General features: G+C 34.4%; 1 protein-coding gene across 2 annotated transcripts; it reads left to right on the forward strand.

The window, feature by feature from the left end:
- Window positions 1-237: 237 nt before the first annotated feature.
- LOC149161891 (cinnamoyl-CoA reductase 1-like) lies at window positions 238-3,906 on the forward strand. Of its 2 annotated transcripts, XM_089435579.1 has the most exons (6): window positions 238-631; window positions 735-892; window positions 2,241-2,426; window positions 2,526-2,688; window positions 3,361-3,553; window positions 3,663-3,906. In XM_089435579.1, the coding sequence occupies exons 1-6, from the start codon at window positions 484-486 to the stop codon at window positions 3,805-3,807; spliced, it is 993 nt and encodes a 330-aa protein (XP_089291705.1). In that variant the 5' UTR covers window positions 238-483; the 3' UTR covers window positions 3,808-3,906. The 2 variants fall into 2 exon arrangements, with proteins under 2 accessions (XP_089291705.1, XP_089291706.1); XM_089435580.1 differs by lacking the exon at window positions 3,361-3,553 and having other exon boundaries at window positions 3,663-3,900.
- The last annotated feature ends 22,860 nt before the right edge of the window (window positions 3,907-26,766 follow it).

Below are 26,766 nucleotides of genomic sequence, written 5' to 3' on the forward strand. Positions count from 1 at the left end.
CAACTACTCTGTCTGTCCTGTACCCCAACGTGTACCAGACGATTAGGTATGCACTGCAGTTCTCCGTCTGTCATGCTACCAGACAGTTAGGTAACCACTAATGTTTTAGGTGGTGATTGATATTGATGTTTTTTCTGCAAACATGTGAATCAATGATTATCGCTGGAATATGACACTGTGGATCACTGGATATAAATAGAGATCTGCTCTGTCCATTTTTAACAGATTCATCTCAACTTTCTTGTTCCAATGTCAACATTTTCTCAACTGCTCTGCCCCATCTTTATTAAAAGGGAAGACCTCCCCTGCATTTCCACACTCCAATCACTCTTCCCCTCTCTTGAAGCTTTACATGCTGTTTGCTCTTCAGCTTCTTTCTACTTGGATTAAAAAATTAAGCTTTACACACTTGTCTACTGTTCACTGCTTGTTTTTGTTAACCTGTTGCTCTGAGAGTTACATTCTGTAGTTTGAAAAAAAAACATGGGATCAGATCAAATGAAGGAGGAGAAGAAAACAGAAAAAATAGTTTGTGTGACAGGAGCAGGAGGATTCATTGGTTCATGGCTTGTCAAGCAGCTCCTTGCCAAAGGTTATACTGTAAGAGGAGCAGTTCACAGCAACCCAGCTGGTATAATTCTTGTTACATGAATTTAATTTTGTTGGGTACACGAATTTAATTTAGGTAGGTGTTTCTGCATTGAATGATTAGTCTAATTACATCATGATTTCAGATGATGGGCGTAAGTATGAGCATTTAAGAGAGCTGGAAGGAGCAAAAGAGAGGCTTGAGATTGTTAAAGCTGATATTCTCGATTACCAGGCTTTGGTCACAGTTATCCGAGGCTGTCACGGTGTTTTCCACACAGCTTGTCTTATAAGTAATGACCCTGTAAGTAATTATGGCTACCTATGAACTATTGTAGTGTTGAATTTTGGAATTCTTACGTTTAAGTTGTTTAATAGGTAAAAATTTTAATATTTTGGAATTTTTTTAAGTGTCTAATATATATAAAATGTATGTGAGATAACAAAAAATCATAATATTATTGAAAAATCTCACCAAAAAAATCATTTCATTTATTAATTAGTTAAATTTTTTATATGAAAAATAGCAAAATCAATTATTTCAAATTTAAAATATTCTTTACAAGGCCACAATTTTGGGGGAAAACAATAGGAATTCCATCAAGATTTTGAGAAAATCTTGTAGAATCTTTTAAAGTTTCAGATTACAGCTGTCAAGCCTGATTTTGGATATCCCTAAGTTTTTTGATGGTACTGAATCTATTTCTGCCATGAAAAAGGATTTAACCACTCTCACAATCAGATTTTCCAAAGAAAAAAAATCAATAGATTCCAACCAGAAACTTGCCATTTGGGTGAAATTGTAGCTTCAAGTAGACAACCTCTATTCTTTAATAGAAACAAAGTAAATTATTTGACTTTCTTTCTGCTTATAAATATTGTAGTTGTAGAATTAGCAATCAAACAGCAACAAATCTTAGTATCTAAGATTTCAAGGATAAAATATTTTTGTAATCTGAAATCACTTGTAAAGTAGTTTAAAGAGGCTACTTTTTTTCAAAAAAAATATGGAAAATCCACTACGAATTAGATGAAATCTGATAGAAATTTTTGGAAATCCTGGTTACAACTGTCAAGCCAGAGTTTTGGGTGGGCAAGAAGTTTTCATGGGGCTTTTAATGAGACTAAATCCATTTACTAGTCAAACACTTGCATGATCACATTTCTTTTAAACCAGCATAGATCCATTTTAAATACGAATCTAACATGAACCTAGAAAGATCCAATTTTTTTAGGTATAATTTTTGTTTTTACTAGCACATATTATTTAAATATTTTATTTAATTATTTAATTATTTATATTTTAAAAATTTTCATAATTTTTATTTTAACTGACATTGCAAAATTTCAATTTAATTTTGATCACAGACGATTAGACCATCCCTTTCAGTAAAATTTCAATTTAATTTTAATGACAGACGGTTAGACCATCCCTTTCAGCAAAATTTCAATTTAATTTTGATGGCAGACTGTTAGACCATCCCTTTCAGTAAAACCACCCTAAAAATGGTTGGATTCAAAATTCATGCGGCTTTACTGTTTCTGGTTGATGACTGTCGCTGTTACTGTTTAACATGGCATCGATTAAATTTTTATCAGTCTGCATCAAAAGGGTGAGTTATCTTCATAATAAGCTCTATTTAACGACGCAGGAGCGAGTTATAGAGCCAGCAGTGAGCGGAACCAGGAACGTTCTGGAGGCGTGTGCAGAAATGGGAGTGAAGCGCGTGGTAGTTACATCTTCTATCGGTGCGGTTTACATGGATCCTCACAGAGACCCACTCGCCATAGTCGATGATGAATGTTGGAGCGATTTGGACTACTGCAAAGAAACTAAGGTATTAAGTTGATCAGATATATGTAGATTATAGGTGAATAAACATTGTGGGTAATTTCATGGACTAATTTTATTAATTGATCCCACTCCTGCATTACAGAATTGGTATTGTTATGCAAAGATCTTGGCAGAGAAGCTAGCATGGGAGATTGCGGAGAAAAGGAATTTGGACATTGCAGTGGTTATTCCGTGCCTGGTTTTAGGTCCTATGTTGCAGCCCACCATGAACATGAGCAATTTTCATATTATGAAATACCTGAAAGGTGGGTAATTAAGGCTATCCTTACCTGTATTGTAAACCTCTGAAATAAGTCTTTTGGAATTTAAATAAGAACATATCACCCAATAGATTTTGTTCTTGCTGGTCAGATTTTAAAATACATGCTTATACAAAAGTTTAAATTTTATCCTGAATTTTAAGTTATTTTTAATTTTAAAATATCTGGGAAATTTTGTAATTTTTAAAAAGATATGTATATTTTTGTATTGACAACAAATTTTATCGACCTTGTTTAAATATGTTATGTTTTGCAATTTTTATATGGAATCAAGCTAATTTTTTTAAGTCAAATCTTATTTTTGTTATTTAAAATAAATTTTTGACTACAAATAAATTAAACCATCTAAGAAAACCAATAACATTAAAATTGTGGAAAGTTTCCAACTTATTCTTGGGATTCCAATAAATATCTGCCAAATTTTAAGCTAGTAATTAGACTGAAATTAACCTTAAAAAACCCCTTCAAAAAGTAGCATATATAGACTATGGCGATGAGGAAAAGAATTTATGCATGTATTTGAAATGTTTTCATCTGGTTAGTATAAATATCCATGGTGAGGATTTAAGATTCAAAAATGGATACGAATTTTCAAAATAAAACCATAAAATTCATATTGAGTGAGTGAATTAGTAATTGAATTGCAACGGATTGCAGGGTCAACCAAGACGTATAAAAATTTAACTCAGGCATATGTGGATGTGAGGGACGTAGCAGAGGCTCATATTTTGGTGTATGAAACGCCTTCTGCCAGTGGCCAGAGATATCTGTGTGCAGAATCGAACCTCCACAGAGGAGACCTGACTCACATGTTGGCTGAATTGTTCCCACACTATCCAATTCCTACAAAGTATCCAACCACTCATATATATATTTTTTATATAAATCTTCTGAAATTCCATCTGCGATCTAAATCTAAATTGATGAATTAATTTCATTGCCATGAATGCATGTTGCAGGTGTTCAGACGAAGAAAACCCAAGAAAGCAGCCATACAAGTTTTCCAATCAGAAGCTCAGAGATTTGGGCCTGTCCTTCACCCCCATGAAGAAGTGTTTGGCCGATACAGTGGCCTGCTTACAGCAGAAGGGCTTTATTCAATAGATTCTACAAGCTTTAATCCTCTGAAATATGCGATATACAACATTTAGTTGTTAAGTACTGATAGTAACATGGTTTACCATCTTATGGTGAGCAAACATATTTTCAATTTATTTTCTTACATTGAAATTTATATAATTTTTCATTATATTTCGAACCAGTATTATTATTAAAAAAATGTTTACCCCTTTTCTTGGGTTTGGTTTTGATGTTGTCATTCAAATTTAAGCATGGATGTACGTTGCAAATAGAGGCAGACATGTAACTCAGTTGGCAGCGTTTTTGTTTTAAAAATCGAATCAACATCTAATCAAAATGCTTTTTTGGTTTTTTTCCTTCAATTTCATAAAGTTAAATTTATCTATAGTTATTATTTTCATTCATTATCAGGAAGATGAAGATTCACAGTTTGAAGAATTATATCAGAGATAAAAACCAACACCATAGAAATCTCAACTTTTTTTAATTATTTATTAAAATTAAAATACATATAAGTTATTTAATATTGAATTTAAATAAATATATTATTCTTTATTGAAATTAAAGTAAACAAAAATAGCATTTTAATTTATTTAAAGCTAATTTATTTTATATTTTATTTTATAAAAAAATTATATTTAAATATAATATTTATATTTAATAAATTTACAAATATAACTAATGATTTGGATTAGATTTTGTATTATTTTTTTATGTAGTTTAATGATTTAAGAGTGGAAGTAAAGGAAGGAATTTTTTTGGTAAGGTCATTCTAACTTATAACATGTTTTAGTTTGGAAAATTAAGGTTAGTTTAACTAATAGGTTAAAGTTTGAAACCATTCTGAGATATCAAATGACATTGTTTGGGGTCAATATTTTCATAATTTTATTAAGATTCCTTTGTACTAATCTACATTCACTGACCTTACCAATACTCCAATAATAACATCAATTGAAGCTCTTAAGAAAAATTTATGTCTTTAGCACATTGACCTACCTTGTTGACCATAATGGTATCAGAGGATGCCATGTTGACCTATTACTCATGCAAAAGCACACTTATCCATGTGCCTACTCTCAATAAGATTCTAGAAGGTCCGTAAATATAGTTACATAAGTCAAACTTTATCTCTATATCTAACTATGTTACATATGGAGAGACTTTATCTCTATATCTAACTATGTTACATATGGAGAGACTTTATCTTTATATCTAACTATGTTACATATGGAGAGATTAGGAGTAATGAAAAGAGTAATGTGGGTTTTATTATATGTCATTATATTTGTTTCATAATTGAGAAAAGCATCTCCGAGGAGTAAGAAGTCAGAGGAAGGAAAATCCAGATAAAATTTTGCAAGACTTACAAGTTATAACCTTACAAATTATAGGTCAAAAACCTTTTTATTTGTCTTTACATATTTCCATATTTGAGAAAAGTCACTAAAACTGCATTACTTTTTAAATGGGTTACATATGTTATGTTTATTTGTGAATAACATGTGTTTTTTAATTTTTAATTTTCTAAATTTTATAAGTATTTCCTACATAAAATTTAAAATTTAAAATACATTAATTATTAAAGTAAACTATTATAAATTGTTACAACTAAATATTTATATCAATATTTAATAAAATATATAATTTTTTATTAATCTTTATAAATTATAATATAAAATATTGATTTAAAATATTATAAATTATAATATAAAATATTGTTTTCAGAAAAATAAGATAAGATAATTATGTTTATGTCCAATTAATGACCACAAAGTAGGTCAAAGGGACTGTTGAGTACATTGATGTATATACAAAGCAGGAAAACAAAACAGTCTCCTATAAAAGATACACTGCATGAAGTAAATCAACATCTAGCCCTAGCAGAGAAGATCCAGGAGCTAATACGTCTCACAATTAGACCCATCTCTCCTAACATCTAAATTTGAATGAATAACGCTGAAGAAACTCAACAAAGTTTGTTGGCCCAATGAAGAGTTGATGGCAAGTGCAGACTATCCACTAAGTCGTATCCTGAGGGGGTTCACATGGTACTGAATGCTGGAGGACCTAGTCTGTCTCCCAAGAACAAATTTGAGAGAGAACTGTTGTTGAGCTCTTGTGTGGTAGGGTGAGGTCCCACAGATCCTCACTGATCTAGAGTCTGGATATGTACTGGTATCAATCGATCTCTTGTTGCCCCTGTCTGAAGTTAGTACCCTGAAAAATGTCGTGATCCTCTATGTGGGGTTTGGTCTGATGGGAGGCTGCAGAATATGCGCTTGGAACCTAAGAGCCTCCTGCATATATAAGGCCAAACATCTCGGATTGGGGTACCTAAAAAAGTCATCGAGGATCTGAGAATCTCTGAACAAATAATGAAACCTTCCTCTAATCTCGTAGTAGATAGCTCAACCAAGGATGAAGTGCACCTTGGTCTCCACTTCCTGTAAATTGCATGCCTGGCAGAGTCTGTCTAGTCTATCCACCTGGTGGTCTGCCTCTACCCAAAGTCTATGAGAAGCAACTCTGAACTGGCCTAGAGGAATGCGAAGAGCATGCATCCAGTGGTGAAACCTATACTAGGGTCAAACAATGAGCCCATCTCTCAACTCCAAGAAGTGCTCAATGTAGAAAGCCATCTTTGGGCGCAACCCTCCTAGAGGATTGACCCAGGTGACCTGGACGAACTACATGTAGATGTCCTCCCTGATGATCTTTTTCAGCTCCTATCTAGTAGGTAAAAGGTGACCAGGAGAATCTAAGGAATATCGGAAAGGAGGGAGACAATCCAATTGAATTCTTGCTGATTCTAAGAGGTTTGAAACTCCTGTAAATCAACATCTGGCTTGGCCTGAGGGAGTAGAACGGGCAATATTCCCAAAAGGGAAATATGCCAAGTAAGGATAACGATGCCTACTCTTTGTCGAGTTTGCAAAGCCCTAGACGCAATACAAGAATGAAACCAATCTGAAGGTCGTCTCAAGCCGAAAGGTCTAAGCTCCAAACTCTGCAAGGATGATGTGTTGCAACACTGTCAGTTTGCACCTAATGATGCGATGGAGAAGAAGAATCTGGAGTCTCTCAGCTGAATCCCACTCTGACGCAAGTAAAGATGGTCCCCAAATCTCTAAGCCATATAGAACAGTGGGATGAATCAAGATTTCCATGAGGCTCATCTTAGACGAGATGTCCTAGAAGTGATGTCAAAATCACTGTCTCTCAAGAAGGGCTAAGGATCCATATCCTTTGTTGATCTGAGGCTAAAATGATGGTCGTAAAACGAAGCGGGGACTTGATAATTGCACCCCCAAGTAAGTATACATGCTGGTGATCTCAATCTCCTTCCCTTTGAATAGAAAGTGAAGCTATGATGCTTTCTTCACCCCATTGAAGATCATAACCTTAGTTTTACCCAAGTTGATCATCAACTGTCGATGGTCACAAAACAGAGCTAAGGCATCGAGTTGCCTCTGTAATCCTTCTGGGGATGAGGAGAGGAGGACCATGTCGTCAACAAAGAGTAGAATAGATATCAGAACCTGGTGAAGGAGGAAGCCATCGGTGTCCTGGATATGCTCATGTAAAAATGCTTCCAACTCATCAATATAGATCCCAAACAGGGTAGGGGACAGTGGACAACCCTGTTTAACCCCAACAATGCTTCAAATGAAATTAGACATCCCATGGGCTGTGTGAAGACAACCAAGAATGGAATCATATAGGCACATAATAGTGGTCAATAGGGTTGTAGAGATGCCAGTATCTCTGAGTCTTTGGAGCAAGTCCTCCCTTGGAATAGAGTCAAAATCTTTCCGAAAATCTACGAAACAACAATATACTTTCGAAGAGCGATGTCGCGCCTCCTCAATCATGGCGCGAAAGGTGAAGATGTGGTCAATGGTCTAATGATCCGGTCGAAAACATGACTATCCCCTAGCTCTGAATTGTCTCTGCTCAAGGTCACTGGAGAGCTTCCTATGTAGAACATTAGCATACAACTTCGAGAACGTGTGACCCACCATGTTCATTTTGTTGTTATTGGGATTTGAGCTGAAACCTGATTTGTGGATCGGATGGATGATGTTGTGTGCCCATGTCAGTGGAAAACCTTCATGGACTACATGGTTGAAGAGATCAGCCAAGTAGCTAACCAAAGCATGGAAACTGTGATTAAAGAAATCTGCTTGGTAGCCTTCCTCATCTGCTGCTTTGCTACTATTCGTCACCCAAATGGCCTCTCTAATATCTCTGTCTGAGAATAGATAACAGGAAGAGGGTGGGGAGGTAACATGAATTTGGGCCTGCTCGGGAATATCATAAAGGTTGGAAGTGTGAGAGAACATGGATGTAGGGTCGAGGTTAGGTGGAAGAGGGGAGCGTCAGGGAAGGATGGTACGCCATAATTGTTTAGGGGAGTGAGCAAAGAGAGCAGAAAGTTCTCGTCTTCTATGGGAGACAAGGAGTCGTTTCTTGTGATGAAGGAGATGACGATAAGAAGCTTTGAGGTTGGAGTAGAAGGGTTGAGAGTGGGTGAAAGAATATCTAAGTTCTCGATGTAGATTCTTGCATTCATCATCATACCATTTGTTCATGGGGAAAGATCCGACTTTAGGGGAGATGGAAGTGGAACGAGTGTAATGGGGGAAAGATTTGAGTGCTACTTCCCAAATGGCAGCTGAAAGATAGGTTTATTTAGTGGAAGTAGAATCAAGCAAGGAGAACTAGGTTTTCGAAGGGTGCATTTTGCGTAGGGTAGAGGAGAAAATATTAGGGTCTCCTTCATCAAATCGGAAAGTAGTTCGGGGTGGGCCCCGAGGGGAGGGATGGGGTGGAAGGGGAGGGTCAAACTGGAGAGAGAAAGAAAGAAGTGCATGATCAAAAAGGGGGGTGGTGGAGACTGAGAGATGGCAAATAAAAGGAAGCAAGTTATGGTTAGCAAGTACATAATCAACTACACTCGCACCCCCGCCATATGGACGGCAAGTGAAAAAGTGAGAGTCTTGGAAATAGGGGAGACCATTTAGAATCAATAACTCTTGAGATTCCCCCAACTGCAATAGATGTTTACCATAAGTTGTAATGGGCCCTAAAGCATCATCTGGCATTCGGTGAAGCCCTATTGAATCTGCATCTATCCCCTAGGTACAAAGTACATCCTTTTATAGGTCGTGGAGAGGGATTTGGAGATCTCTAGTGTGAGCATTGAAGTCACCAAGGAGGATGACTTCCCCAACAACACAATACTAGGTGATGTTGGTGTACAAGTCTATAAAGGGATCCCCATTTGAGCCATTATGGACAGCAAATGGTGAAGAGGCTGGGGAGAAGTAACAAACCACAATGTAGATGTCCCTCGGAGGAGAGACTCTGATGCTAATTTGAATCCACATAAACCTGGAAAACTCATCTTTGGCTACCAAAGATACCTTGTTCCAGAGTGAGTCACTAGCCAAACAAGAAACTCCACTTGATCCTCTGACCCCTCCTGAGCTCCTAGTCTCCTGCCTGCAAACTGAGATCCAATTGTAACCCGCAATATCTAGGAGGGGTCGAACAGGGCTTGCATGAGTATCTATCACAAAGAGGATGTTAGTTGATTCGAGAGCATCATACAAGAGTCTCGACGATGACCAAAAAGATCCATTTCCATTCCAACAATGGATAGAAATGTCTGTAGCCTGTCGCCTCCCCAAGCGGGCCCGTCATTTGGAACCTCCAGTTCGGGGTTTCCACCCAAGTGGGAAGGAGTCCCGAATGACTACCCGAAGATTCCTGATAACTGCCCATTTCCCTGCTTATTGTGTTGCCATAACTTGTTCTCTGGATTGTTTAAGTTCCACAACCTGTGCTCGAGTGAGGGCCTCATCCAAGAAAACCCTGTTGGGAAGAGAAAACAACTTCCACTTAGCCTTGAGGGTGTAGAGTCATTCAGATGCAGTCCTAAACCTAAGGAAGAGAGTGGAGTTGTAGCCCAGCCAGGCTCTGTCCAAAGCTATAGCGGGGAGGCGAAGGGTGTCCCGAATGAACCTAGCCCGCACTTTCATAGGATCCAAAGAGGGTGGGGTAAGGGGAGACCTCTCACATTGAGATTCAATTCTCTTGCCCATCTGTTACGTTCTTCCCCAAGTTTTGCTTGCACCACCTCCTCAACTGCTACAAGAGGGGTAGGAGTTTTATCCTTCCCTCGAACCACCTGTACTCAAGAATTGATGCGTGTCTCAATTTCTTGTTTGAAGGTTGCTTGTTGGGATCACATGTCTTCTTTCTTGCTTTTAAGGTCAAGAATTTCTGCATGTAGTGAACCATTTGGAGGATGGAGAATTTCCTGCTCTTTAGTTTCATGTAACATATTCTTAAGGGATAAATTATCCCCCTCCACTTCTGAAACTCTAACAAAGAGGGTGTGTATTTCTGAACAGAGCTGCTTCCTTTTTTGGTTTCGAGAAATTCCATTTTCCACAACATTTGTTTTACCAAGGCTGTCCAGAATGAGAAATCGGACTCCGGGCTGACTACCACTTGCACTTGCTGGTTTTCAACAGCTGATAATTCAACGAGGCTAAACATGTCATCTTCGCACAATTCATCATGTTGCACGAATCCAATCCCTAGATTTGGAACCCATTCTTTTGTCTCTATTTGTTCCTCAACGATAAGATTCATCAAAGGATTTAGAGAAAACCTATCTACCGTCATCTTGGTGTTAGAGTCACTGCCAAATTTAATGGGCAGATTCCATCAAAAACTTGACGTGCATCCTCGGGTTGCCTATTCTATTTCAGTAATTTGTCTGTTGTGTTTCAGTAATCCTCACTGCTGCTCTGCTATTGCTATCCGCTGCCTGTCGTTGTCTGCCTCCTATTTGTTGTATCTGTCTTTTCCAACACTATGGCTAATAGGATGCTGCCTTAGAAGAAAACTCGTCATGGAAAATGAAAATGACGTCTGTTACATATTACACTGAAATGAACTTGGCTCGATGCTAGCGCGGAAACCTGGAATCCATTTCGTTAACGCCACTTCTAGACTCGTTACCAGGGAGTAAGAATAAAAAATTATAATTTACAAAATGAAATCTGCCACTAGTTCTTAATTTTGCTATTAAACTCACCCCTTTCATGGCATACCATTTCCTTAAATATGTTGTCATGTAATCTTATAAACTAAGACCTTACGTTGTATAGGGCTTGCAAGCCTAACCTGGGTCTTTAAACCATTCTTCGAAAGGTTTTTTTATGCATTGATTTCCATTATATCAATTTATTAACCTAAGGTAGTCATGGTATAGTACAATTGCTACTAAATTAGAAGAATCAAGGTTGTAAATCAGTGTGAAAACGAATTTATGCAAAGGTTTTATAAGAGTTATCCATTCATTTCATGGTTTTAAGTACGGGAGTGTGATTAAAAAATGGATAGGTATTTTGTTTTCCATTATTTTTTTTGGTTTTCTTACTTTTCTACGTTATAAGTTTTAATATTTATTTTTTTATTAAAATTATTAGAATTATGAATAATAATGTTTTTTGGATTAATCACATTATCAATATTTAGTTGATTTTTATTGTGAGGATGAATAACATTAGTTGGTTCGAAACTATTAGTATTTGGCCAAACTTTATTATAAGGATGAACCACATTAGTTGATTCAAAACGTGGATCAAATCTTAATGGTGTAATTAACCCAAAAAAACATTATTATTCACAATAATCCTAATAATGTGATTAATCCAAATGACATTATTATTCCCAATATAGATCGCAAAAATATAAAATCTAAAATTATTCTAAATTTTTATAATAATTTTTTTTTTTTTGTAAGCTGAAGTATGATTCTATATTTTTATAATAATTATATTTAAGAAAGATTAAGCCAATTTTTTAAAAATAGAAAAAAAAATTAATTATTTTTAAATGTAGAAATATATTATTTCGAGTAACTTGGGTCATATATCATGATGGTTAGATTGTAGTACCATCATAGCATAAATAGAAAAGAGGGAGTGGATTCTCCATCTATATTTTGTGATTAGAACTCTAGGAGAGGAACATGAGGAACGTGAAAAGATAAGTGATAAACAAAAGCCATTACATTGATCAAATTATCAAGAAATACATGTTAATTAGGTTAATTCAATCCATTTATTCCAACAAATAGGAGAGAATAACTAATCACCAATCACACTTTTATTTACAAACCAATAAAAAAACATACCTATATTTATAAATAACATTTTCTAAAGATTATTTTTTTTCAAGTACCATCTCTTTGAGAACTCGTTTGTAATTTAATCTTTTGTTAAAATCTTTAAAATACAATTTTCCATCTATTTTCTTAAAATGGAACCATGTTCATAAGTTTTAACATTTCTATTTTCTTAAAATGGAACCATGTTCATAAGTTTTAACATTTCTATTTACTTTTCTTCATTACTAGTGTTTCAAGTTTATGCTTATCTTCTATATTATAACATTTAAGTATAACTCATTATCAACCGCAAATAAATTATATCAAAATAACTTATTCAAAATACCAGGTGAATAAAACAGATAGAAAACAAAAAAAAACTTCATAAATCCTGGATGAAAAAATAATCAGTTATTCAAATCACATATTGCAAATGATACATATGATATAAATTATATCAAAACATATAACCTTATAATATATATATATATATAGATATATATATAAAAAAGAATAAGATTATCTCTATATCACATGATTTCCATCTCTTTTCAATGTATTCACCTTCCGTATATTTCTATGTTAGTGTTAATTAACATGATAAAAAACTTTCCAAGTTAGTTACAAAACATAAACATTAAGAAAAAGTGTTTTCCATTAAGAGCCAAAAATAGTGTAAGTGTTGTAGTTTGCCCTCAACACGGAAAAAGAGATTGTCATTATCTTGGGCATAGAAACACGCCATGTTCTAGGAAAAACCCCTCCACAGAATGTTTCAATAACTATTATAAAGTCACTACCAATTTATGACAGAGTGGAGTTATCAGTTCCTTCTGATCCTATGAGACTTCAGCCAGATTCCAAAGGCTATTAGAGTGGGATGTTTGTAGATTAATATAAATTGTATTGACGCCTTCAATGGGAACCAATCATAAGGTCTTACTAAAATATATATTGTATATTTTTGCATTAAGATGTCATTTAGCATCTAAATGACAAAATTTGTTGCCACAAATTTGCACAATGGTACATAAGAGTCAATTCTCACGCACTTATTTTTTTGTTGTTGCATATTTTAATATTTTTTCAGAAATTAAATTCAACAACGTCATGAATTATGAGGGGAAGCATTAGAACTAGGTTTTAGGATTTCAACATCAATTTTTACTTTTTCCTTTTTTAAATGTGTAGGTTTTGATCTAATCCTTTCCACCATATAATTTGTTTTCTAACTAGAACCAGAAATAAAAGCTTAAGCTATAAATAAAAGATTTTTGTGCTTTTTAAGTATGATATATGTATAAATACAATTCATTAAAAAAACAGAAAGAAACATTTTTTTTATGCGTGTGAGGAATATAGCTTTATATATGTGAAGTTTCATTGTAAATGAATATATGGATTATATTTAAAAATTTGGTTGGTCACAAAAATAAGAATAAGGAGATTGAAAAATAAATGTGTTATGTTTATGTAATCATAACTACTAAATTTATCGGCCCTGAGGAATGTGTTTTGTTGGTTAGCGAGCGTGTTGTTAAGGTGTTTGTGTTGCGAGCGTACTGTTAAGGTGTTCGTGTTGTTGTGCAGGTCACATGTTCAAACCTTGACTTACCCATGAGTTGCTGCTTGGGGGCAATGCAGTTGCACCTGGAGGTTATAGTGGTAGTCATCGGGGATCAAACCCATATCATGCAAGTATGAGAGTCAGCGCATTTCTGATTCCGCCAATCACAAAAAAAAATAATTTCCAAATTTATTAATTTCAATCTAAAATCAATTGAATCATGCATCATGTAGAGAAAGAGACAAATTTTCCTTTTTTATTTAATTTTCAAGAGCATCCACATGTTTTTTTAACATAAAATGAAAAACAAGTATTTAAATCCTCGTTTTGACATGTTTCAAAAGATAGTCCACGGGGTCTTGGATAGATGGTGATGAGGTGCTTTGTTAAGGCACTTGTTGATGTGAAGTCAACGGTTCAATTTCTTGCCCCGATCGAGGTGATATATTAGACATGATGAAGATGTAGTCCTGCCAAGCTTACAAAAGAATATATATATATAATCTTTATCAATAAAACCTTGTTTTTAGGGTAGAGGAACTATTCATATCTCCTGAGTATAGTGAAGGAACACAAACCCATCGCAATAGTGTAAAATACCTAATGGTGCCTAGGATACCAATTGAGGGTCAAATAACTCGCAAAGATGCCATGTGTCCTAGTTGGAGATATTATTCATGATGATTGAGATTTAGAAGGTTCATTTTCTTATGTATAACTGTTGTTTCATTTTGAACCATGGTCTACACATGCACATCCTCACTACCACCCAAAACCAATTAATGGTATCCATAGCCCATATAAAGGAAAAATATCCCATAGAAAGGTCATATCTAGTGTTTCAATGCACCTTTCACTACAATCTAGCCTAACATTCTTTATTAAATGACGGGGGCCCTCGCTATACATTCCTTACTATTGTCAAGATGCAAAGAGTCTGTAATGTTATGAAAAACATCACAATGCCCCAAGTAAACCACTGATATGGAAAAATGCTCAAGAAAGTGAATATTTTGTGGATTGTACGTTTTTCATGGTTATTTAAATCAAGAAGCATTATTTAGGGAACAATGTCCTTATTTTCATCTTGTGACTTTGATTACACCTCTAAGCCCATTCTTAGTACATAATTAACCTAGTCATGGCACTCATAGCATCCTTGGAGGAAATTGATAACCAATAGAAATTGAATGTCATGGTTCAAGGAATTTACTAAAGCACTTGAGCCTAATAATAAAGGTCTAGGGACAGATGATATTTTTTGTGTCTCTTGACTATGGTAGTATATTTGAGACCCATCCATAATACCTAATACCTAACAATGACACCCATATTCAATTTGGATGTCAAAGACTCCTTAGAGAGGGATGGCATGATTCATGTCTTTAGATGTTGTTTATCATGGTGGAGCTCAACAAGGCTCAATAAGTAACCAAGGCCATTAGATTATGTCTAACCATGTTTATTCTTGGAGACATATTTCTACTGTACAAAACCTACTCATGGTACAAATACACCACTTAAATACCAATGACACCATACAAAGTTTCTTTATGCTAGTTTGATTACTTGTTCAAGGTTCCTAAGTCCAAAAAGCTTCAATAAGGTCTTAAGGAACTTATTTATATTTGTTGATGATAGTTAAGTCCTTGCAACTCAGCCATGGTCCTATGTGGTTGTTAGATGACACATTGATGGTGCTCAAGCCTAAGAAGCTATATTCATGGCTTCAGTTTGTTGTTCCTTCCCTCCATCGTAATCATGGTCAATGACCTAAGACTATTGTTTCCCTACCATGACAGTGGTCAAGACCCTAAGACACATATGTAGTGTGTAAAACACCTTAATGACACCCATATCCAACTTCTAGGCCAGAGACTCCCTAGTAAGGGTTCTTGCCACTATATCTAGGTTTTGTTTATGACATTTCAATTTGAAAAAGTTCAATTAGGTCTTAACATCCTTACTTTCCATTTGATTATGTTTAGGTGTCAAGTTTCATTTCCAATGCGAGTAATGAATCTTAGATAATTATCAATTTCTTACTCTCGTGAATTACAAAATTAGTAATGGAAAGATATTACTATGAGAAATTGCTAAATACAATTTTTGAATGTCATGTTGTGATTATTTAACCTTTCAAATATGTATGAAACCTTTCTATTTATAAAAAAAAAAATAATATTATATTGTCATTATTATTAAAAAAAATTAATTATATATAAAAATAATTTTTTTTTTAATTTATTTTTGAAATAAAAAATTATTTATAATTCTACATTTTATTGGTTTTGATTTTATATTATGTGAGAAATTTTTTATCTTCGCATTACCTCTTTCTATTCCAATAAAATTTGGACCAGGACTAAAATCCACAAAAACCAACTAATCTACTTTATATGAGTAACTGTACTTTACACATGCTATTCATTCAAAAGCGCCACATTAGTGACAATGCCCATACTGTCAAATATTTTAGAAATATATTACAAAATTCACTAAGAAATATCAAAAAGTTTTGTGAAAAATATACGTGTAGTCTAACGAGGCGGAGGAGTTGCCCAGAAAATTATGGAAATTCTGATCATATTTAGAGAAAATCCAGCAAGGATTTTTGTAAATCCAAGTTATAATTGTTAAACTTCAAAATTTTAGGTGTCCTTGACATTTCTGATGATGCTGAATCCATTTCCACCATCAAAAACATGATTCAAACACTGCCTCTACAAGATTTTTTGAAATTGTTTTGCCTAGATTCCCGCCACTTCTGACCATCCGGGCAATTCCTCCGCCATGATACTTCCTTTTGTTTTGATATTTTCCTTTTCGAAATCTAAAATAAAACTTGATATAATTTTTCCAGTTTTCTTATTAACCAACTTTTAGTTAAAAAACAGTGCCATGTAAATTTAGAAGGCTAATGAAGTGTCAAAATTGCAACTTGGTTTTGAAATTCATAAAATAGAGAGTGGTTTTTTCTTTTTGGAATTTGTTTATATAATTTTGTTAAAAGGATGAATTTTAAATTTTAAAATGTTTTTTTAATATACAAATAAATTCCATATATTAAGATGTCAGAATTTTATAAATTATAGAACTGAAATTAATGATTTTAGAAAGTAAATATGACACAGTTAATTTCATTATTGGTTAAATAAAAGATGTAATATTTTTTTTAGAGTGAGACAATTTCAAGCAGTTGTTTAAAATATTTTTTGAATATATAAATGTATTTAACATTTTGGAATACTCTAATTAAATAATAATTAAAACAATTTGACTAATTTAAACTCAAATTTTTAAAAATCTTTGAGAAATTTTGATTAAAATTAACCAGAAAAATATAGTAAAGAACATTCTATTTATAAATTAACCAAAAAAACTGTTGTAAAAAAAACCAAAACAAATTAATATCAGCTCTTATTTTTTCAGTCCCATCCAACCAACTCAATCCCACGAAAACCTTATCTAACCGCAATAAGAAAGAGATACATGCTTATCCTCCATTAATTTCAATGATCTTACGTGGAATCTTATGCTCCAATAGTCTTCTTTGGCTTTAAACTTGTGATAATATGATAATGCTCTCCATTTCGAAGATCGATCGTCACTGTTACTCCAGCTTTCTGTCATCTTCAAAACAAACGCTGCAGTTATAGAATTCCGTATAAAGGAGCAAACCACTTCCAATTTTCTGATGTTAACATGACTATTTGCCAACACTACCTACTACAACAAGGTCAAGTCTTATGTCATAATTTAAAATATAGTCTGCTGCTTAAATATGTTACCCAACAACTGGCAGCAACTGTAGTGTAACCATCTTAAGAAGCAAAGAGATTAAGTCCTAACAAAACTGATCTTACTAACAACTAGTGTTGACAGAGAGAGGCCTCACCATTGCATGGCTTCGTTTTAAACTTTTTATATATAAAAAAGGTTTAATACGGGCCCTGTTTGGATGCCATCTGTTGTCAATCTGCGTTGCTTTCATTTTGGTTAAAATACCGACCTTGAAGACATGTTACCATATGTGCTGACGATATGCGTTAATGTTTGGTCACACAAAGTATTATGATCGAGATATCTACCAATGTAACAACTTTCCTAGAATTTTAACAATTATGTAATTGTGTGGGGAGGTGCATTTTATAGTATGTTTTTTTTAGAATTTTAATAATTATGTAATGGTGTGAAGAGGTTCATTCTATAGTTTATGAGATTTTTGTGAACCAATAACCTCATGTGTACACTTGGTTTGTTGTTTAATATGAAAAAGATGTGTACATTTGGTTTGTTGTCTAATATGAAAAAGATGTTTTTTCTTGTAATTATAAATAAAATATTTTAATGTATATAAACAATATAATTTTATATTAACTTTATAAAATTAAAGTAAGTAGAAGTTAAAAAAATAAAATCTTATAAATATTTTAATATAAAATTTAAATAAATTGTTAATTTATTTCAATATAATTTAAAATTGTAATTTATTCAATTTTTCATATAAATATTAATAACAATACTAATAAAATATTTAAAAATATAAAACAATGAAAAATTACACATTTTTAGGGGTTTCACCCTTCTCTTTATATAGAGAGATATAGAGAGAATCACTATAGATCCATCTTAACCACATATTTATCAAGCACTAAGATTAAATCACTTAAAGTGTAAACTTTCTTTCAAGATTTACATATCAAGATATTTAATCCCTCAAAATGCTTAGTAAATTAATACATAGCAATGTTTAATGAAAAACATAAAAATTCTCAACTTTTTTAAAACCTAAAAACTTGCTTCACTATATTAGTATTTTAGTAAACCCAAATGTATATATATAAACAATAATACTCATAAAATTTAATTCACTTGAGCCTTCCATTGACTTAAGCCTTCCATTGGAAGCCCTTTACCAATCTCCCTTACTCAAATTTAAAACTATGTTTTTGAGCAAGTTTAATTCAACATAACAAGCAATTATTTGTTACTTATATTGTACTAGAATCCCCATAGTTGAGGCAAATTGAGGGGCTGCCTAATGTTCATTCTCATGGATCTTCCAAGTCTCTTAAAGAAAATATGAAATCTTTGTTATATTAAATTAAAATACATCTGACTTCATAAGCTATATATAATTCATCAAGATTTTGCAAAGGCCAAGATTTTTGTGAATCAATAATCTCATGTTTAGTGTATATATTTGGTTTGTTGTCTAATATGAAAAAGATGTTTGCTCGTGTAATTATAAATAAAATATTTCAGTGTGTATAAATGATATAATTTTATATCAACTTTATAAAGGTAAAGTAAGTAGAAGTTAAAAAAAATAAAATCTTATAAATATTTTAATATAAAACTTAAATAAATTGTTAATATATCTCAGTATAATCTAAAATTGTAATTCATTCAATTTTTCATATAAATATTAATAATAAAATATTAAAAAATATAAACGAATGATAAATTATACACTTTTAGGGGTTTCACCCTTCTCTTTATATATAGAGATAGAGAGAATCACTATAGATCCATCTTAACCACATATTAATCAATCACTAAGATTAAATCACTTAAACTGTAAACTTTCTTTCAAGATTTACATGTCAAGATATTTAATCCCTCAAAATGCTTAGTAAATTAAATGTAATAATACATAGCAATGTTTAACAAAAAAACATGAAAGTTCTCAACATTTTTAAAACCTAAAAACTTGCTTCACTATATTAGTATTTTAGTAAACCCAAATGTATATATATAAAAAATAATACTCGCAAAATTTAATTCACTTAAGCCTTCTTTTCACTTAAGCCTTCCATTGCAAGCCCTTTACCAATCTCCCTTACTCAAATCTAAAACTATGTTTTTCAGCAAGTTTCATTCAACTAAAAAAACAATTATTTGTTACTTATATTGAACTAGAATCCCCATAATTGAGGCAAATTGGGTGGCTCCCTAATGTTCATTCTCATGGATCTTCCAAGTCTCTTAAAAAAAATGAAATCTTTGTTATATTAAGTTAAAATACATTTGATTTCATGAGCTATATATAATTCATCAAGATTATGCAAAGGCCAATACACTCAGCCAATACCAAATTCACACTGCAGTCTAGAACCCATATTCCTTTTCGCATATTGGATTCATGAATTTCTGAAAGTTTCCTCTTTAAGCATTGAAATACCCCTACACTAAATCGACAAGAAAGCCTTCAATGACCCAACACAAAATTAGATAGGAGGTTCTCCAAGCATGTTTAGGAGGCCCTTTGTGCTAGTATGTCTCAAAGAGAATAGCCAATCTGGGTTTCTACAGTGACTAATTGTTCAAGTAAGATACAATTACTACGGTAGAAGTTGGCAGTAAAATTAAAAAATTAGCGGTTGTATGGTATTTTCTATCCCAGAAATAACTCTGAAAGAAACTGGCATAACGCCAAACACATTGAACAACAAACAGGCTATTTGGGATTCCATGTGATTTCCATACCAAATATATGCAAAAGCAAAAGTTCTTACTCTATAAAGACATTTTATGGGATTTCTCCTTACATATGGAGAGGCTTGATGCGGTTGATATGTGTCAATCACCAATTTTTCATACTTATAAGCGGTCAACAATTTTGGAAATTAAAGTCAGGATCTAATTGTAACAATGGCTATTGGCAGCAGTAGTCCATGCCGGGTTTGAAATGAAAACTCTGTGCCCGGTCTGAATTGAAGAGTCAAGGTAATGAAAACTCTATGCCGAAGTGTGAAATAAAAAATCAAGGTAATTTCAACACTAGATAGTTGTAAAGCTACAAGTCTATAAAGATTTACAACATTAATCCAGCAAAGAAGCTTCATAATCGACATAAGCATCAAAACTTTAGACGCGGAACGCTATAGTCAAATGTTCCTAAAAGTTCCAGTATCAAGAATAGCAGCACAACCTCCCGTGCGGAACAAAAGTTACGTAACCTACAATAACATGAAAAATTCCGACCAATTCCGACCCAGAATGCTATAACGTAACCTACAATAACATGAAAAATTCCGACCAATTCCGACCCAGAATGCTATAGTGAGATGTTCCTAAAAGTTCCAGAATCAAGAATAGCAACACAACCTCTGTGCAGAACCTGTAGTTAAATGTTCATATATGTTATGAATATTTTTGTTATAAGGAAAAGGAGAGAGAATTTAGATGTTGAAATCTGTTTCCCTACATACTCTTCTTCCCTTGATGCACATACACAAAATAAGATTAATGTCTAGTAATCTCAACCAAAGATATTAGCATATATCCCTTTCCTGCCATTATCGTTGAGAACTTTGGAATTAACCTTCAGAGTATTAAATAAACAGATATATATAGATATAATTAGTGTTACGTATGTTGCTGGCACTTTATTATTTAAAGGTTAGAAATGTGAAAGGAATTATACGTTTTATTATAAATAAACTTACATTTTAGGTTGAATTATATGTTTTATCTTAGATTATTATAAATAAACTTAGATATGTTGGGTATGGAATCTCTCAAGGCATGTTTTGGGGATAAAAGTCTAAGTTTTGAGTTGATATTGTTGTAAAGTTCCACAAATTGCGGACACGAAATGTATATTAGAGTCATAGGGCTGTCCACCCTAATTTTGAATGTCATGTTGGCCTACCCACGGTCTACAGACCATGGGATTGTATAAATAGAGCGAGGTTCTCAGTGGTAAAGAGACATCGACCAAATGGAAGAAAGCATGAGATAACGAAGTAGAAGAAAAGAGTTTAAAGGTGTATTGGGTCATAGAGTAGGAAAATGCTCTACAGCTGAGTGCACAAAGGCTTAGTAGAGTCCGCAGTTGAGTGCGTGGACCCCTGCAGGTGACTGCGCAGGGCGACGTAGAGTCTGTAACCGAAGAAATAGAATAATAAAGAGAAGTTTTATCTTAGTTCTGTGTGTCTGTTATTGGGCTATTATCTGTTGGATATGAATTGCAATTATACTGTTTATTTACTGCACGCACTTGTATGAATTGTAAATGTTGTTAAGTATAACTGAAAACATACAAATAAGCTAAGTTAATCGACTAATATTGGATTATTAGTAAGGACTTGGGCAATAACAGTGTTCGACCCCCGAGTAGGGTTGTGCGAAGGCAACGTTTCAGCTTGCGAGGTCTGGGTAAGTGCGCGTAGTGACATGTGCGCAGGTCGAACCACGAATCACTTGAACTCATTAGGCATCTCCAAGGTGCGGACTCCTGGTTCTAACACTCTCCCATACTACCTCGGGTGAGACCTCAGTGTGCACTCCGTGGACTATTGCTGAAAGGGCCAGTAGTACTGGGATTTGTTTGGCTAAATCACCTTTGAACCTGGGTCAGGCCACAACAAGCCAACAAATGGTTCCATTGCCAAGACCGGGATTTGCATAAGGGATGTTTGATGTCGTGTCATTGGAATCAGACAAAGAAAGAAATTGAAAAGTGGTTGGATAGAAAGATTCACGAGCTCGTGGCGCAGGAAAATAGCAATCCGCAAGTATTAAAGGAACAGTGGTTAGAGCGCTACGTGTATACGGAAATCCATAAAATGTTCTTTGCATCCTTCCCCTCTAAGTTGCAGGAGTGGATCGAGAAGCTAGCAAACAGTCAGGGAAGGTGTAGGCTCGATAGACCAATTGTGTGGACTCCAGAGTTGGTGCACAGATTAGAAGCATCGAATGATAAAATCGCGCGTGCTATGGACCATTGGCTCGATCAAATTATAAGAGGGTTTATCACTGAGTTTGCGGTAGAAACGTCAGTTAGTTAGAGTGAGGCGGAATGAATTTGTTATGAAACCAGCTCACAAAAAGATAGAAAAGAGAGATCAACACCTTAGAATTCAGCCTCTTCGAGGGGGCAACCTCCTTCACATTACACAAATGAGAAATTCTTGGATGATTCAAATGACAAAACCTCCTTTCTATATATAGAAGTCTAAGGAGTCACAATATAACCGAGTCGACCTAACAATAATAATATAAAGCCACACAATAGCAATAGAGGGATTCTTGGGGCATAGTAATAACAATATGGGGACAATAGGGGCACAACAATATTAATAAGGGATACAACTACAATAGTAATGGGGTAATCACTAGTATTATAGGGACCCAACATGTCCCTCTCCTTCAAAAAAGTGGTGTCCTTAATGCTTGGGTAGTTATAGATGCTTCTATATAAAATTCTCATCCTCCCATGTGGAATCTTCAGTAGATATGTTCTTCCACTTGAAAAGATACTCCGAAATTGATCGATTTTGTAACTGTCGAGTTCTTATTTCTGTGACTGCTTCTGGTTCCAATATAATTTTTCCTTCCTCGTCAAGTTCTGGCAATATTGTTTGAACTGGGAGCTTGTCGCTTATAACCTTCTTTAAACATGAAACATGGAAAACTGGGTGCAATCCAGAAGCTATAGGAAGCTCCAATTTGTATGCCATAGTACCAATCTTTTGCAACACCTTGTACGGACCATAATACTTTGGTGATAATTTATTATCCTTTTTAGCTTGCTTAAGGGACATTTACTTATATGGTTGTAGTCGTAGGAATACCCAATCACCTACATCAAAACTTCTTTCGTTGCAATGTTGATCTTCCTGTTGTTTCATTCTATTCTGTGCCAACACGAGGTTATCCTTTAAGAGTTGGAGGACTTGTTGTTGATGTTTGATGTGATGTTCTACTGCTTGAACCTTAGAATTGTCTGTTAAATATGATGTGATGGATGGTGGCCGATATCCATAAAGTGCCATAAATGGGGTCATTTTTGTTGCTGTATGGAAGGAAGTGTTATACCACCATTTAGCTAGAGGCAGCCATTTGACCCATTGTGTCTGTTTATCAGATACAAAGCAACGAAGATATCCTTCCAAACATTTGTTTACTATCTCAGTTTGCCCATTCGATTGAGGATGATAAGATGAGCTATGAGCTAACTGAGTAGCAAGACAAGAAAATAACTCTGTCCAAAAATTTCCAGTGAAAATGGGATCTCTGTCACTTACAATAATCTTTGGGTTTCCATGTAGCTTTTGAATTGTTTCCATAAATGCAGTAGAAACTGTACTGGCTATAAATGGATGTGATAATGCACAAAAGTGTGCATACTTGGTAAGTCTGTCAACTACCACCATGATGACACTCTTTCCCTCAGACTTGGGTAAACCTGTGATAAAATCCATTGAAACCTCCTCCCAATGTTGGCTTGGAATGGATAAAGGTTGTAATAGGCCCAGTGTCTTAATTGTTTCAACTTTATTTTGTTGGCAAACCAAACATTCCACCACAAACTTTTGAATATCTGATTTAAGGCTCTACCAAAAAAATTCCTTCTTAACCCTGTGGTAAGTTTTCAAAAATCCTGAGTGCCATCCTAAGGGAGGAGTGTGCAATTCCTTAAGAACCTTTTGTTTTAGCTGGGAATTCTTACAGAGGTATAAGCTATCTTTGTACCATAACGAATAATTTTGCCAACTAAATGTATTAGAGGTATTGGAGTCTTGTTGTAACTTTTGAATAAGTGCCCATACTTCTTCGTCATTCTCCCATTCCTCCCTTGCTTCGTTTATCCAATCTGGTTGGATAATAGAAATGACGCACAACAATGCTTCCACATCCTCATCCTTTCTTGAGAGTGCATCTGCCACCACATTTTGCTTCCCTTTTTTGTAGATGATTTCAAAGTCATGACCCAACATCTTTGTGACCCACTTTTGTTGCTCTTCAGAGGATAATCTTTGTTCTAAAAATTATTTAAGGCTATCATGATCCGTTTTTACCTTGAAGTGTCTTCCCATTAGGGAGGGTCGCCATTTCTTAAGTGCATGGAGTATTGCCAACATTTCCTTCTCATAAATAGTTTTGTGTAAACACTTTCCCTTGATTGGAAGACTTTCAAAAGTAATGGGTCTTTCATCTTGCATTAAAACAACACCAATTCCATTTCCTGAAGCATCACATTCCATAATAAAGGTTTTTGTGAAGTCTGGTGTAGCTAAGACCGGTGCTTGGCACATTGCCTCTTTAAGATGATCGAAGGACTTTGTTGCTTCTGGAGTCCATGAAAATGCATTTTTCTTCAATAATGTTGTTAGAGGTGCTGCTATTTTCCCATAATTCTTAACAAACTTGCAATAATACTCTGCCAACTCGAGAAATCCTCGCAGATGCTTTATGGATGTGGGGATTTTCCATTCCTTAAGGGCTTTAATTTTTCTAGGGTCTACCTTAACTCCTTCATGAGATACAATATGACTTAGATATTCCACCTCTTGTACTCCAAAGAAACATTTGGATCTTTTTGCATATAATTGTTTCTCCTCCAATAGTTGTAGCACCCTGTCAACATGTTTAACATGATCCTTCCAAGACTTGCTGTAGATTAGTATATCATCAAAAAATACTAACACAAATTTTCTAAGGAATGGTTTGAAAATGGAATTCATCAAACCTTGAAATGTTGAAGGTGCATTGGTAAGGCCAAAAGGCATGACCAAAAATTCATAATGACCCTCATGAGTTCTAAATGCCATTTTTGGAATGTCTTCAGTCTTCATTCTGATTTGATGATATCCTAAACGAAGATTAAACTTGGTGAAGTAAATTGATCCATGCAATTCATCCAGTAATTCATCAATGACAGGAATGGGAAACTTATCTTTAATAGTGAGCTTGTTGAGCTCCTTATAATCCGAACACATGCACCATGATCCATCCTTCTTGTGTGCCAATACTATTGGAGCAAAGAAAGAACTTTGACTCGGTTGAATTATACTAGCCTCTAGCATTTCTGCAACCATACGTTCAATTTCACTCTTTTGGGCATAGGGATATCTGTACGGCCTGATGTTTAGAGGAACACTTCCTGGAATCAGATGAATAGCATGATCATGATCACGAATAGGTGGGAGACCTTTGGGAGTCTCAAATACCTTGGAATGATTGTCCAAGACCTTTTGGAGATCTGGAAAAATAGATGATTCCAATGTGGAAACATCTAGCGAACATAATTGTGCAATTACACGTCTTTGTTCCTTTTTTAGAAGCTTTGTCATACCGTTAGAGCTGATTATCTTTCCTGGTTTCCTTGCAATACCCCTTAATTCAACTTTCTTTCCTTCCACAGAAAATTTCATGAAAAGTTCTTAAAAATTAAAAGCTATTGTACCCAAGGATTGTAGCCATTGGACTCCAAGTACAACATCAGCACCTCCCATTGGAATGGAAAGCATTGGGCTAGTCAATACATATTCTCCCATGGATAGCTCGATATTATGGCACTTTCCAGAGCAATTTATTGTTCCTCCATCTGCAACCATTACTTGACACTCTGGTGCTAGATATAAGAAGCAATTCAATTCTTTTGCTACCTTACAATGAATAAAATTGTGGGTACTTCCTGAATCAATCAACACTATTACCTTTTTCTTCTCTATTTGTCCTTCTATCTTGATGGTTTGAGGAGTGGTAATTCCAGCCAATGCATTACAAGATATGGTCGGATTCATTTCTTCTTGATCTAGGCTTTGTTCTTGGAGTATATCCTCTTCTTTTGACCTTTCTTGCTCCTTTTCTTCTTTCTCTTCACAATCTATGTAGAATAATTTCTTCTCAGCACACTTATGACCTTTAGTGTATTTGCTATCACAACTGTAACAAAGCCCTTTTGCTCCTTTTTCTTCCAATTGTTGTGGTGTCGACCTTATAGGTTGTGGAAGACTAGGGGCAACAACACTTCCATCTTTATAGTTGTGAGTGGTATGCTTCCTGGTTGCCATAATTTTGCTTTCCATTTTTCTTGCTAACCTGAATGCCTTCTCTAATGAATCAAGTTCCCAAAGGCGAACATCATTTTGGATATTATCTTTTAAATTCCCTATGAACACATCAATCCTATGCTCCTCTGGAATATTTTTTTACCCTTATGTTCAATTTTTGGAACTCCTCAATGTGCTCCATTATTGAACCCTTTTATTTGAGACTTATCAATTGGCTAAAAAAAGTGTTTCTTTTTGTATCCTCATAATGTGCTGTCAATTCTTCCGTAAAAATTGCTCAAGTGATAATTTGTTTACGAGAGCAAAGCCATTGATACCATACAAATTGATTTGGTTCCAAATATAAAGTTGCAATACGTACGTTTTGGGTGTTTTGCACATTATTGAGATCGAAAAATTGCTCCATCTGTAATATC

This window comes from Pinus tabuliformis, chromosome 5_2 (assembly GCF_031772625.1).
Source record: "Pinus tabuliformis cultivar Carrire ecotype Pingquan chromosome 5_2, CPIR1, whole genome shotgun sequence".
In the NCBI taxonomy this organism is placed as follows: Eukaryota; Viridiplantae; Streptophyta; class Pinopsida; order Pinales; family Pinaceae; genus Pinus; species Pinus tabuliformis.

Excerpts from the sequence above, each read along its gene's own strand:
- LOC149161891 (XM_089435579.1), top strand. The coding sequence starts at position 484 with ATGGGATCAGATCAAATGAAGGAGGAGAAGAAAACAGAAAAAATAGTT. Across the intron at positions 893-2,240 it reads GTCTTATAAGTAATGACCCT|GAGCGAGTTATAGAGCCAGC; the intron begins GTAAGTAATTAT and ends TTAACGACGCAG. Across the intron at positions 2,427-2,525 it reads ACTACTGCAAAGAAACTAAG|AATTGGTATTGTTATGCAAA; the intron begins GTATTAAGTTGA and ends CCTGCATTACAG.